The following is a 14,281-nucleotide window of genomic DNA, read 5'->3' on the forward strand; positions in this document are numbered from 1 at the left end:
GTCGGTGATGGCTTTTATGCTGTTGAATAGTGTACTATTAATTGTTTTGAAATTATTTTTTATTTGTAAATGTATTAAAATAATATATTTTTTATTTTTTAAAAAATTATTTTTAACATCAATATTTTTTGAAAAACATTGAAAAAAATTAACTTGCAGTAACAAAAATTAAAATTATAAAAAACAATAGATTGACAAATCAATATCAAACACTAGTCATTGCTCTTTCAAAAATAATTTTATAAAAAATTGTTGTAGAATTATATGTTTTCTTAATTTATATTGTATTTACGAAAAATATTTTAAAATTAAATACTTGATAAATATCAATCTTAATAACCTCAATAAATCAATACTTTTAAGACTACAAAAAAAATTAATTAATTGACATATTATTTAAATTTTAAAAATATCAAATAAAAACATTATTTAAACAAGGTTTTTATCGAGTTATACAAGATTCATATTTTAAACATTTTTTATACAGTAAAACAGTTACCCTTGGGCAGCACGATCAATGTTTGTCAAGCCAAGATTTTTAAAACCATGTCCACAAGTCTTAAACTTCTGTAGTTGTTCTTTCTTTTTTTTTTGCCTCAGCAACACACTCTCATGCGGAGGAATTCAAACTTTATGAAGCTGTCCGCAAATACCATTTCATAAAAAATAATTTTTTTGTTTAAATAATTTTTTATGTTTTTAAATTATCTATATTAAAAATTAAAAATTAAAACTTTAACATATTTTTCTATAAAAAATACTTTTAAAAAACAGAATATATTTATCTAATAAGCTTGTAGAAGCCTCGTGCTCCATTAGATGTTTCTTTTCATCATTATTGTATTTTCAGATTTTACCTGCCCGTCTACTTTAATCACGGTTCCCGTGCTTTCCAACGCTTTAGTCATGCTGGTTTGCTGATAATTAATTGTAGTCATAAAACTCGAATAAAAACATGAATCACTTTGTCGTATTGTCAAAATAAAACAATATTATTTTAATTTTTTAAAACAAAACGTCAGTTTAAATAATAATTAAAAACAATTTAAAACAATATTATTTTAAATATATTTTCCAAAAATTTCTTTTAGATTGATTAGATAAAGATATAACTCGCTACATCACCTAGGTTTGAGTAAGTTAATGCCAAACAAGATGAAAAGAAAACCCGGGCAGGCCATGTTTAATAACTATGCTAACAGATGCTTATATTAACTTCATCAATACTCGATAAAATAAAAAATAACAAAAAGCCTTCATCAAATGCCCAACTCCGATTGGTCATGCTCCTTCTCAAGTGGATAGGAATTGACAACCGCAAGATCTGGCTTAGTAGATTACTACTTTTAAGTGTGCATTCAAGAGTGTATGTAAGTAATCACTAACCTCGTATAAGACTCCAACATGCGCAATCCTCCCCTCGCATTCCCGTGCAAAGCACCATGCCTTTCAATGGACTAACCTGATTGGTAAAACTCACAGCTAACCAAGTCTTACGGGATCCTTTGCATCGTGGAGTTCATCAAACAATACAAATAAACCAAACGCATGCAGCGGGAATAGATTATGCAACTAAAATGAAAGGTGTATCTAACGTAGAGTAAAATATAATTCTACTAGTCTTTAATACACTACAAAGAACGAAGAAAAATAATAATCAACACCTTTGCCTTGTGCATTCATGACCATGGTTAAGCAGGCTCCCTTGCAACCCTAGCATAAATGTGAGTTAAGCTGCGCCTGATGGATTTGTCTTATTGATGGATGATAACTTTTCCCATCTTAAAATATTGAAAACATATTAAAGGTCTTGCAACAATGGCTCGCTAAAGGCACCTGTTGAGTCTTATATTGAAGCAAAGCTCATGTCAACTGTCTCCGCTTAGTTTATTTTTTTCTCTTTCTTGGTTTCAGGCTTTCGGTAGAAAATTATCTGACTGAGGATGGTACCATTTGTGATCACACCAAGTAGGGAGCCCAAAACAACTGCAGAAGAATTAAGGACAGAAACTATACGAAACAGACACAATGAACAAAGAAATGGTACAGGCATCTTACAAAAAGGAAAGCAAAATAATTACAAGCACAGTTCACATAAAGCTGTTGAGAAGGGTGAGGTGAAAGGGAAAGCATTATTTAAAGATATAACATCACGACATTCAAATTTACCATATTATGCATATTTGACAAGAATATCTCCAAAAGAAAGATCATCTTAAGAGTAATGCTTGCAAATCCATGTCCATATTCATTTATCACCTTCATAAACATACTGAATTCAAAAATATAACCACTGATGAAATTTTGTCTCACTATACCACTTCATGAAAAATCATATTCTCAATTATATCCTGGCCTAGTAGCGCATAAAACATTCACACCAACAGGATTCATGTCCCACATCAACTTCTTGAAGGAAATTGATCTTTTAAAGTGGAAATTAAATTAAGTTATGAAACAGTCTAATGCCCAAGAAACAGGACTGAGCGAAATGACAGTTGAATTTTTTAAGCATGGAAGCCAGCTTGTTAAAGTAGAGTCAAATAATTTTATCTGTTCAAACAATCAACTGCAGATGTTAAAATAAATCTCCAAAAGCAAGGAAAGTTGACAAGGATACCACTTGTTGGTGCCTTCTCTTGCATGCTGGTAAAAACTCTCACTGCAAAACAATTCAAAATTTCATTAACTCCACTCAACATGTCTACTCACAGTGGAAACTGTTAAATTTACAATTTCTCTCACCCAAACCACCACCAAAATTCATGAAGCATGTTAAGAAGCTGAGCTCCCCTGTGCTTTTGTTCTGTTCAAGGATAGCCATTAATTAGTAACATGATAGCAAAGAACATACATATCACTCATCATAGATAGAAGGTTGCATATCAGACAGAATAATAAGAAAGCTGCTACTAACTTCTACTCATCCAAAGATCTTCACTCTTCTCATGAAAGCAATGAGGAGTAGCCCAATTCAACACCTCATGCACCACTCACTTACATGTCCAATTAGTACAGCTAAAACCTAAATATGTATGTGAGGGTTGATAAAGGCACCAGTGCATTTTCGTGCATGGAATCAATTAGGAGTTCACCAATGTTCATTACTATAACAGATGATGAACAACATGTGGCTCGTAATAACTCATAACTACAAAATCAAATACAGACAATATCCCCGGCAGTATTGCCTTGTTCGTAACATATACATAAGCAGCATTTTTTGGAGAAAAAAATGTCAAACCACCTAAAAGGTCAATTTTTCAAGCTACAAGTTACAGACATCCTATTGGCACATATACTTAAGTATGGGAACTTGTTACTAGTATCTTACAAAAGACTTAGGGAAAGGTGGCAAAAATATTATTTGATAACAGTGAAAGTTCACCCCCCATGAAAAAGTTCTCCCATTTTCTAGTGCAAACACTGAAAAATTAGTCTATGGAAAAGCTTTTCCCGTGAACCCTTGCATAGAGATATTTCGGAGGAAAGTATTTTAACCAACTCATAATATTATTCATTAATACCATCACTTAACCACTTAAGCCACCTCTAACACAACCACCATCCTGTTGCTATTGCCACCGCCTCCACACCATCATATCACCAACACCACCACTCCCCCATTTTATCACCATCACTATCTCTATGATGACTCATTTTTTCAAGAAAAATAATATTTTCTACAAAAAAACACAACCTTAGTCAGAAAGTTCTCTCAGGTAATTGCAGAACTAAAACAAATATGCAAAATAGAATTTCAAACAGATTTCATTGAGACATGCCCTACAACTTAACAGCAAAACATAAACTTGATCTTCTAACTTACAGAAAAGTTCTCCCATATCTGTGGAATCCTGGCAAAGAGAAATATCGCATGTTGGGATGCCTGTAACAGATTGTTTCCACATTAGATTGCTTCATATATGCAATAGGAGAAGGAAATGGAAAGAAAAAGAAAAGAGTAAGATTTCCTTAACACGAAGAGTGAATATGTGTCTGCATTTCGAGTCTGGGCGACACAACTATTAACCTTGTGTATGGATTATCCCTTTATTTTTATAATATCAAAAGAAGAAAGAAAAGATGAATCGCAACAATTCCAGATGATGAGGTTGAAATACAGGGTATACATTAAAGGGCCACTTACATAGAGAGGTTCTTTAAAATGCAGAGTATACATTAAAGGGCCACTTACATAGAGAGCTTCAAAAAGAAACGGCTCAATTTGACCGGCTAAAACTGTTGGTGCTACAGCACAATAACTGAAACAGTGTAATAAGGAAAAACGTTGACTGCATTTTAAATTTTCACAGTTTGCAAATATCAAACTAGGAAATAGTAGGATACAGCAATGCCCTGATCCATGTAGTGGTTCGCAGAGGTTGTGAGAAATAGTAGATAATAGCAACTAAAATTATAGCTGCAAGATACAAGCAAAAGAGGAAAAAAGTTAGATCTTTCAAATACAACTTCAGTTTTAAAGAATGGAACATGAAGTATGAGCATAATCAGAACATAAAAAGAACTAATCAGAGGAAAACCTAGAGCCTAATTAACCATTATGGATGTAGAAAAACTAATGCCTCAGTCTCAACTATATTGAACAAAAAAATGTGTACTCAACAAGATACATTCATTAAAGGTAATGAATAAAGTCTGACTTCATTACCACATCAGAGTTAACATGGTAAACAATGTTAATCAGCGCATCTACAACTAACCCACGAATTCCACATAGATAGACAATAGAATTCAGATTCATGGAATAATTTGTAGCGATTAGTTTCTCGTTCATCAAATGTTAAAACTATACCAAATCATTATATGACAACGATCCAGTTTAAATTCATTAACACTAACAATTGATCAGCATGACACCAAAATAACAGATAATGTCCCCCAAAACCCAGAGATGCTCATCGCAATTGTAAAGTTAGACCTACAAGATCATGATCATCAACTTCGAGAAAATTCATGATAGATTTCAAAGTAATTCATCCCTCTAAATTCAATGCAGCTACATTTTCACCTGGCAGCCTATAAGGAGAAGTCAGAATAAAGAGAAAAGAGTGTAGCACGCACCTTGGATCAAAAGAAAAGCCAATTCTCCATAAGCAGAAAAAGGAAGGCCTTTGTGAAGACAGTAAGCTAGGGCTATGGTATAACCAATCACTTCAAGCTCAAACCCTACAACACTAAGCCCTCTCACGCTTTTATTCTTCAAAATTTTCAGTATCTGGAATTTCAATAAATAATTAAATAAATAAATTATATCCGAATGCTATTATAAAAAAAATAGATGATTTAGAGTGAAGATAACCACCTACCTGAGGGACTTTGACGGTGGTGGAGGCGGCAACGATGGCGTAACCGAGAAGCTTGGAGATTAGTGGAAGCAAACAGTCTTTATCAGGGAATTTACCGTCGCGGAGAGATCCGGTTGCGCAGCCGAAATCCATCCCTAAAACCTCCATTTTCGGCGTGTTATGGGATTGTGGATCTGTACAGAGCTATGCTGCTCGTTTACCTGAAGTTTAGAACATTTTATAGATAATCTGGTGCGTAGACTTTATATGTTTTTTATTTGAGTGCCGTTATCTTTATTATTTGCAATTTAAGGTGTTAATTTCTAAATTCTTTTAACCAAGTATGCTTGAACATTTTAAATTATTTATGATTGAGAGTTTGTATTTTTATTTTATTTAAATGTATATTTTCTATTTTTGTAATTTATAATGTGTTTTCAAAAAGTAATCAATTGAGCGTTTTTAATTTTAAAACTAGCAAAAATCTACACTGTATATTTACAAAGAACATGTTTAATCAAGTTATATAAAACTAAAAATATTTTATTTAAATTAAAAAAAATAAAAATAAAAGGCGACTTGCATAAGAAATAAATTTGCATGGACAATGATTGAACATGTAAAAAAACATTTAAACAAGTTAAATGTTTAATAAAACTTGGTGTTGATTCATATATTTATTTTATGTATATAAAATCATATAAAAAAGACAATTTTGTGTATAATAAATTTATATTTAGAATCCTGAAGTTGTAAAAATAATTAAGTTTTTGATCTATAAAAAGTTAGAATCTGAGATTTGTTTTGTTTAAAAGAAAGTGAATAAAATTAAATCAATTTAAGTTTTTTCTATCTAGATAAGTCCATGTTTACTTTTTAAAAAACAAAAAAAAAATTAACTATCCTGTTATTTTGATTTTATTTTTTCTAGTCAAATATGACCCAGTAAAAATATAAAAATTAAAAAAAATTAAAATCAACACGTTGATCATAAATATTTGAAAATACAAATATTTAAATACAAAAAATAAAAACAAAAATAACAAAAAAAAGTACATGCACTTAATTAAAAATAAAATAGAATATTTAAGCACAGGTAACATATATGTAAGCATATCATTGGTTAATTTAATGGTTATGTCAACACATGTTTGATAAAATCTAATAAAGGCACTTGATTAGAAAAACAATATGAAAAATATATACTCAAATAAAATAAATAAAAGTAAAGACACTGCTGTGTAAAAAATGAAAAGTTGGCACCCCAAATTTGTAATAATCTCCTAAAGTTAACCACTCCTTCAACTACACGCTCACAGTTAGAGTTGTTTGGTAGCTTTGTTTACTTGTTATGAAGCAAAGGCTGCAGCCGCTGCACAAAAGTGTCCAGTAGCAGTACTATTGGGCTAAGAGCCAATGGGTTTAGCAGGCGCTGCACCCCAAATACCGATTATTTTCTCTAGAGTGGAGTCGTCAGAGGAGGCAAAACTGAGATTGCACCTCAATAAAAATCATCCAACAATTACTTTTTGTAAACCTGTGGTTGAAACGTCACTATATTAATGAGTTCTCCTTTCACAAAACTATGTCTCAACATTAACCACACATATCGTTTTTGCGGTTTATCTTAAAAGCACAAGCTGCCGCAAAAACAAGCATGTTTTTAATGGTAGGGAAGCTAAAGGAAGTGTGGAGGCAGGAGTATGGTGGTCTATCCTTCCTTTCTCCGTAATTTTTTTCCTTCTTGGTATCCTCCATCTAACGGGGGTGATCCTGGAGGGCTGATCCTGGATTTGAGGGTGCAGGGGGCTTGCTTAGAGATACTCATGGTCACTTTCTTGCTGGCTTATGAGCAAGTATTGGCGTTTATAGTGCTTAATTTCAAGGCTGAGTTATGGCCTGTGAGGATTGGTGTGGAGTTCACATGGAATACTAGCGATAGACTTCTGCAATCGGAGGTTGATTCCCGGGTAGTGGCTGCAGTTCTGTCAAAAGACACAGAAGAGACAACTTGGTTCCGTTACAATGGAGCAATTAATGAGCTAATTAAGATTTAATCAATTTTTTGCATAAAGACCCTTTGACTTTCGAGTGTAATTTGGCAAAGCAATCTGTTATTTCTACGTTTTCACTTTTCTGAGTGAATCTTCAGCGCTAATTGTTCAAAGCCTAGCGTATCAGCCCAAGCCGTCGCTTGAACTTTGAAACCAGGCTTTTGATTCTAAAAGCTAAAACAAAAATACGCAAAGATCGATGGGCCTTTGTCATCCCATATGGTATATGTTGTATATTACTCACATGTCAGGTTACCAAGTCTCCCTCTTCTCTCTCTGTATAGGGTAGGGTTCGTGCATGGCTATAAAACCTGTCCAGTCCATAACCCTGTTCAAAACCCGGATTCCAAGGATAGATAAGTTAAATTAGATTTATTTATTATATTATATTTATTTTATTTTATAAATAAATTAAATTAAATTATGTCTCATCTGAATTTTGATTGTGTAATAGATTAACTCATTCAATCAATTAGATTTGATTGAGTTAATTTTCACTTGATTTAACATGAACCTCAACTAGTGTGGACTCGTTTTAATAAGACTGGTTTTGAGATGGGAGAAGTGTAGCAGACCGGAGGCAATAAACCGGGTATGGATAGGCCTATCTAATGAGAAGTAATAATAAGGGATTCGGCACCAATTGAAGGCTAATATTGGAATGTCCTATCCAAGAAGATAAGGGAAGGGAGTGATGATTGGAGGGCGGGAGGACCGTGCCAGTATCCTTTATGAAAGAAGGGGATGCTCTTTTTTGCCCCTATTATTTGTAGCTTGTAGCTGTCATCCAATTGGACTGCCCCCCAGCCGTAGGGTGCCATCCCTATCCTATGTCATTCACGCTGGACCAATTTCCTCTGTAATTTCTAACGCAAGATGCGGAGGACACCAAGCACTGGGCACCACCAATTCATTTTAACTACGGGCGACTAGGTGTTCGACTGCAGCAGTGTTGGGGGTCTCTATGAGATCCCTGTGGCGGGTTGGTGAGATACCTTTTGGTCATTAAATGTGAATTTATTGGCGATAGTTTATGGGTCCACACAACGATTGGTATAAACCAATGAATGCTGATTTTATACCAATTCCAAAATAGGTTTTATATGGTTAACGGTTAAATTTAGGTAATCTATTAGATTAATCCCTGACAAAGTTAACTTTTATAAAAATAAGACATGACTTGACTTCTTTTTTTATAAGAATTCTAAAATAATAACGATTTTTTTTTTAAAAAAAAAAAACCCTCAAACAATTTGAATTCACCATTTAACCCATAATCCAAGTCTCCAATTGAGTTATGTCTTAATCTAGAACTTTTCATGCAATGCAATAAAACTTGAATGTTATTACTGTTGTAGTCAAACGAAGTAAATTCAAACAAAACTAAAAGATTTATAACAAATCACCGCATCATAATTGATAGTTTCCCTCTTTTATATATATATAACTTGATTACCAAACAAGATTTCTAGGAAAGACTTCCAAAGAAACCCTGATGATTAGATTGAGGGTGGAGAAGGCCAGTAACCCCAGACAAATTTTTATGTTGCTCGGTGTATAACTATCAGAATCCTACTAGAAACTACCAGGCCTGCCATTCTCTAAGCACCTAAAACTAGTGTCTATCAAGGAGCAATCTTGACTATCATGCAAAGGATAATTATCATTCCAAATTCGATTCCCATCTAAAACAGAGAGAGAGAGAGAGAGAGAGAGAGAGAGGTTGTGCAGCGTTAGAGGAAGGGAGGGCGGTACTGCGGTGAATTTTTTTAAGCGTTTCTCTCTTGCAGCAGAGAGATGGAAAGAGATGAGGTTTTTTGGGGATTGGGAGTCGAGGAAAGAGAAGAGGAGAAATTAAAAAAAAAAAATGGAATGGTTGACATGGATGATGGCATGGTTTATCAGGGTGTAACTGCACAACAAAATTTTTCATAACCACTGCATGTTGTTAGAAATGTGAATTTTATAGGTAGCAAACACTCGAATTTTTTACCATCCAATATCACTTCACGAGGTGCTTGCTTCTGAACTTTGATCAACAAATGAATTAGTTTGATTTTGTAATCTTTACATTGATTTGAGATTACCTAATTTGATCCTAGCATTTTCATGGTATTCGATTTACTTATAACATTGTACATCAATTCTACTATATTAATTTGAAATTTAAATTGAATTGAATTTATTTTTAAATTATTTAGTAAATTGACTTGATTAATCTAGATAACTTAATGAATTAATTTGTGAATTTAATTAATTATGCAATCAAAACTCGAGTGAGATTAAATAAATGATTTTTTCTTCTTAGTTTACTTTATTTTATTAGAAAAGCACATACCTTAATCAACTCGCCGACCCGCAATTGACATGACAACACACAACCTACTTCTTGCATGAGTCGGATCATGGATCGGGGCAAGTCATGGAACAAGTTGTGCCTTCCAACTATGATTAAAAGAATAGGCGCATTAGTCTTGAAGTAATTGAGTCTTGGTTAATATTAAAGAATGAAAAGAAGTTGTTATTAACAAAGATCTCAAGTGCGTTGCAATACTTTTCCTCCACAATTAGTTCCATTAAAATTAATTATGGAGGTGTGGGAGAACGGCAGACTGTGCATGGAATCTAGCTAGCAAGGAAGGGAACAGTACAGCACATGTCGAGGGAGGGTGGGGACGTATTGGTCAAGTTCATGATGCTGCTCTCCGAAGGGCATAAACACGAGGTTCAGGACCACATTTTTATCCCTCTGCTAGTTTTCTTGTTTGATGGATGATTTGATTTATAAGACCTTGCACTGCAAAGGAGCTAATCGTTTTCTATTCCGAAAATATTCATCTACTCATTAGAAAGTTCAATGCCCAGAAGCTCGTCTCTTCGTGTTTGTAAAAGCAGCCTAATTGCCAGGTTTCATGGCCATGATTGCGCCTTCTCTACGCCGTTGAATTTGAAACTTCAGTGTCATTTCATGTGTTTCAACTTTATCTGGAAACAGCGATACAGCAAATAAAAGAAGATTTTTCAAGTTGCATCTAGGAGTTCGAAAATAATTAGGAAAATAAAGAAAATTTCAAAATAATAACTTATGGATAGTTCCCGCGCAACAATAGCTAGCAAACCTCGTACACAATTGAGCTTGTAGAACATCTCAATCAAATTTCAATATAATCTAATAATTAGATTAAAAATTATGTTTTTTTTTATCAAAAAAATTATGTAACTTCTTAAAAAATTTTAAATTTAAAAATATTTATATAAATAATAGATCGATATTTATTGTTTTTTATTTGTATATTTGAAATTACTCTTTAAAGAGCTTCCAATAAAAAGATTAGGATGACCATGTGAGTTTCAGTATTTTTTTCTCTTTGGATACGGGACTAATCTATCTCAAAAGTATTTTTTAAAAAAAATATATAATTAATCTTTCTCTTTGAACCAACATTAATAATTTAATTATCAAAGAATTTCTAAATAAATTTAAAAAACTTTTTACAGGTAACAATGATGATTTAGCTTTAAAGAAATTAAAAGATTAATAACTTTATCAGAAGCCAGATCTGACTTACAATCCCACATGATAAAAGAGGACCTCATCAATAACCATTCCTGATCCAAGTCCAATTACGAGGGAATAGTGGTCAGATATTTGCAGTGAATTCGATTCTGCCGATCGAGAACAAATTAGCTAGTTGGTGTAGATTGTTTTAATGTTAAGACTGAACGATTTCTCTTTTTTTTTCCTGAAAAACATTTTTGGCACAACTTTTAAAACCTGGAGCTGAGAACGTAATTGCCCCTGACAGGATCTGGGCGTGGGGAGGTTGGCTAGGTCTTAAATGCCGCCTTTATATCCCCATCAAAAGTTCCCATGAACCTACTTCTCTACCCTCATCGGTTAATCTGCAGGATTCCACGGTTAAATTCCTTCCACACTACCTTCAACGGCAAGGTAAATTCATCCAAATCCCACGGACGATTATTATAAATGGTTCGTGTCGCCGTCAACGTGGCATGGCCCTTCTGTCCAGTTAGCTCCGATGGCTAGAAAAATTATTGCATAGCTAGGTTCTTTACTCTGTGGGGTATTTGTCCATTTTGTCAAGGACATGTTGTTTTCCTAGCTACACCCACCTATCTACAACATCCCACGACCATATGCATGCAAGTTGATCATCTTCCGTGTTTGTTTTACATAACCAGGCTTCATCTGAGATGTCAATGATTTAATTTTAGCCATTACTAGAGTGTGTTTAAAACAAGAAGTTGTGAGATGGAGACGAGGACAACAGTTGTGTGTGTGTGTTTTGCGGGCCATGTTTAACTTCGATGATTAAAGCGTAGTGATAGAATCATGCTCCAGTGGTTTTTTAGTGCGATATATGTTTTATTTCGATTATATATTTAAAAATATTTAATTAATTAATATGCACTATATTTAAAAAAAAAATTATATTTCCAAACTATAAAAATCACCAAACACACTTAGCATCACTTTTAAGGACCAGAAGACTCACTGTCGTGTCGAATTTTGCTGCTAATGATGACCAATCAATGGTGCGTTTCCCAGCCTCCCAATACTATATTAAGTTTATGGTTTATATTTTCAAATATGAGCCCATGCCATGCATATTAAGTTTATAGTTAGGAAATGTGAAATGTTCTCAAAATTAACTTGAATCGTCTGCATAGTCATTTTAGCAAAGCAATTAATCACAATTACTCCACAAGTTGGCACGTCAAAAAAAAATTCTTCTAATTTTGATTTGCTTATGTTGAAGTAAGTTGGCCTTGGAGATATTGGGACATCAAAAAATCAACCTGAATCTTAATTTTTTTAAAAAAATTAAAATAATACTATTTTAATAAAAAAAATCAATAAATTAACAATTAAGTTTTGACTGGTAAACTTAGATTTTGTATAGATCAACCATTTATATATGTATATTTATATTTTTTTTTATTGTTGAGCAGGTCTGAGTTTTAAATCAATGCTTTGGGGTGCTTATTTATAACAGGATAGATGGTCTTTCTTTTACTTTTATTACCAACGACACCAACAACATATTTTCGTTGCAGTATACATCTGTTGAGCTGAGTTATTGTGAACTAAAATAAGCTAGCAAACAAGGGAAAAGGAAAAAAGAAATTGCTCCTAAGCTAAGAGAAAACGAGGTGCAAAAGGACACTAAGGACAGTCCCATCATGTCCCCTTGAGCACACAAACGAAATGGAGAAGGTTCTGTCATGTTTACAGCTACTTAAGCATGCTTTCATTTAAAAGCATGCAGGCATGCCCTTAATATTTAGCAGAGCTTGTAGCTTCCAGTTTGGTAATGCAGCCACCTGATTTGGCTTGGCGGTGAATTATCTAGTTGATTTCTGGCCGTTTTTAAAAAATCAAATTGAAGTAGATCTAATTAGCCTTGTTGATTCCACTCGTGATTTAATTGATTTTATAAAAAATTAATTTAATTTCTTTTATTTTAAAAAATTAAAATAATATTATTTTAAATTAATTTATTCACTCGTGACCTAAAACTTTTATCAGGATCTAATAACTTCGAAAAAAACCTTAAATACCTGAGACAGGCGCTGTGTAAAAGCGGGTTAAGCAGGAGCGTGCTTTTCCACTATCGGTTTTCTTTTTCCGCGCTTGGTTGGTGCCATTTGTCATGCTTTTTGTTTGCTTTTTTCCCTTTCATTAACCGCGACTCTTAAACTAGAACTCCTCGTCAACTGGTAGCTCACCCCCCTCTTCTCTCTGTGCGTGTCTGGCTTTCTTTATCTATCTTTCTGTGCTTGTGACAATGGAAGGTGGACTCCCGATGCTTAACTATCTCTTACAACACACGCTGAGGAGCCTGTGTTCATGTACAGATTCTTCTAATCCTTCCAAATGGGTGTATGCAGTCTTTTGGAGGATACTGCCTAGGAATTACCCTCCACCAAAGTAGGAAACTTGAAACTGAAGTTACTTGCTCACTATAAAGAGCCAAATTATTATAATTTGGTTATCAGAAAGAATTTCATAAGCTAATATTTTTCTCCAAGTGCATGCATGTCTAATGCCAAGGGGATACATTGTTTTCTTGTAGGTGGGATTATGGAGGCACCGCTCTTGATCGTTCCAAAGGAAACAAAAGAAACTGGTAAGAATGACCAAAGTCCCTACTCATTTTTCTCTTAATTTTGGGCTAATGATGTGCAACCCTTCTTTTTGTGGCTTTTCAGGATCCTAGTTTGGGAGGATGGATTTTGCGATATCTATGAATGTGAGAGAGCAGGAACTGGGTACATGAAGGGAAGATTTGGAACAGATGTCTTCTTCAAAATGTCTCATGAAGTTTATAACTACGGGGAAGGGTGAGAATTGATTTCTCTAAAATTTTGACTTTTGCTGGTAACGATATGGTAGGCAATTGAATGAAGGACATTGTATGGAAACTTGTTGCAGATTAGTGGGGAAAGTTGCAGCAGATAACAGTCACAAATGGGTGTTCAAAGAAAACCCAAATGAGAGCGATCCGAGCTTGATCTCCTCATGGAATATGTCAATTGAACCTGTAAGATGATCAGTACAAATTTTGCTCTAAAAGACTGAAAGCAGATAAGATTACTGCACTGCTTTTACCTTCTAACCTAACTTTATGATGTGTCTTTCCTTTATACAGCAGCCAAGAGCATGGGAATTTCAATTCAAGTCAGGCATTCAGGTTGGTACTTTGATCACAATTCATTAAGCATAAGAGAATAGAAGCCAGCCCAATCACCAAAAGTTAATCAATCCATGGAAGCTCATTACTACTTTTTCTTGACTAGCAGACAATTGCCATCATTTCAGTCAGGGAAGGTATCATTCAATTGGGTTCTTTTGATAAGGTACTCCCCCCCCCCCCCCCCCCCCTCCCCCCCCCT

At 33.9% G+C, this 14,281-nt stretch overlaps 2 protein-coding genes across 3 annotated transcripts in view; one reads left to right on the forward strand and one right to left on the reverse strand.

The window, feature by feature from the left end:
* Positions 1 to 1,536: 1,536 nt before the first annotated feature.
* On the reverse strand, positions 1,537 to 5,547 carry LOC105129112 (Mannose-P-dolichol utilization defect 1 protein). Its single transcript, XM_011031059.1, has 8 exons — positions 5,331 to 5,547; positions 5,086 to 5,239; positions 4,351 to 4,423; positions 4,199 to 4,265; positions 3,830 to 3,889; positions 2,746 to 2,806; positions 2,621 to 2,662; positions 1,537 to 1,986 (listed from the first exon to the last, which is right to left on the reverse strand). Exons 1-8 carry the CDS (start codon positions 5,475 to 5,477, stop codon positions 1,883 to 1,885), a joined length of 708 nt encoding a protein of 235 aa, XP_011029361.1. The 5' UTR covers positions 5,478 to 5,547; the 3' UTR covers positions 1,537 to 1,882.
* A 7,378-nt stretch (positions 5,548 to 12,925) lies between these two features.
* LOC105129119 (transcription factor LHW-like) overlaps positions 12,926 to 14,281 on the forward strand; it is a 2,180-nt gene continuing 824 nt past the window's right edge. Inside the window, exons 1-6 of one of the 2 annotated variants that reach the window (XM_011031072.1) lie at positions 12,926 to 13,316; positions 13,462 to 13,515; positions 13,598 to 13,729; positions 13,821 to 13,929; positions 14,041 to 14,079; positions 14,189 to 14,245. In XM_011031072.1, coding sequence (XP_011029374.1) covers positions 13,174 to 13,316; positions 13,462 to 13,515; positions 13,598 to 13,729; positions 13,821 to 13,929; positions 14,041 to 14,079; positions 14,189 to 14,245 — 534 coding nt within the window. In that variant the 5' untranslated portion in view covers positions 12,926 to 13,173. Of the gene's footprint in view, positions 13,317 to 13,461; positions 13,516 to 13,597; positions 13,730 to 13,820; positions 13,930 to 14,037; positions 14,080 to 14,188; positions 14,246 to 14,281 lie in introns of both variants that reach the window. The other variant, XM_011031067.1, reaches the window with a different exon arrangement.

This window comes from Populus euphratica, unplaced genomic scaffold (assembly GCF_000495115.2).
Source record: "Populus euphratica unplaced genomic scaffold, PopEup_1.0 scaffold2.1, whole genome shotgun sequence".
In the NCBI taxonomy this organism is placed as follows: Eukaryota; Viridiplantae; Streptophyta; class Magnoliopsida; order Malpighiales; family Salicaceae; genus Populus; species Populus euphratica.

What these genes read in the sequence shown, in the direction of transcription:
- LOC105129112 (XM_011031059.1), bottom strand. Translation starts at nt 5,477, where the DNA reads ATGGAGGTTTTAGGGATGGATTTCGGCTGCGCAACCGGATCTCTCCGC. An exon ending in CCACCGTCAAAGTCCCTCAG is followed by an intron (nt 5,240 to 5,330) that starts GTAGGTGGTTAT and finishes TTGAAATTCCAG; the next exon opens with ATACTGAAAATTTTGAAGAA. An exon ending in GGCTTTTCTTTTGATCCAAG is followed by an intron (nt 4,424 to 5,085) that starts GTGCGTGCTACA and finishes TGTATCTTGCAG; the next exon opens with CTATAATTTTAGTTGCTATT.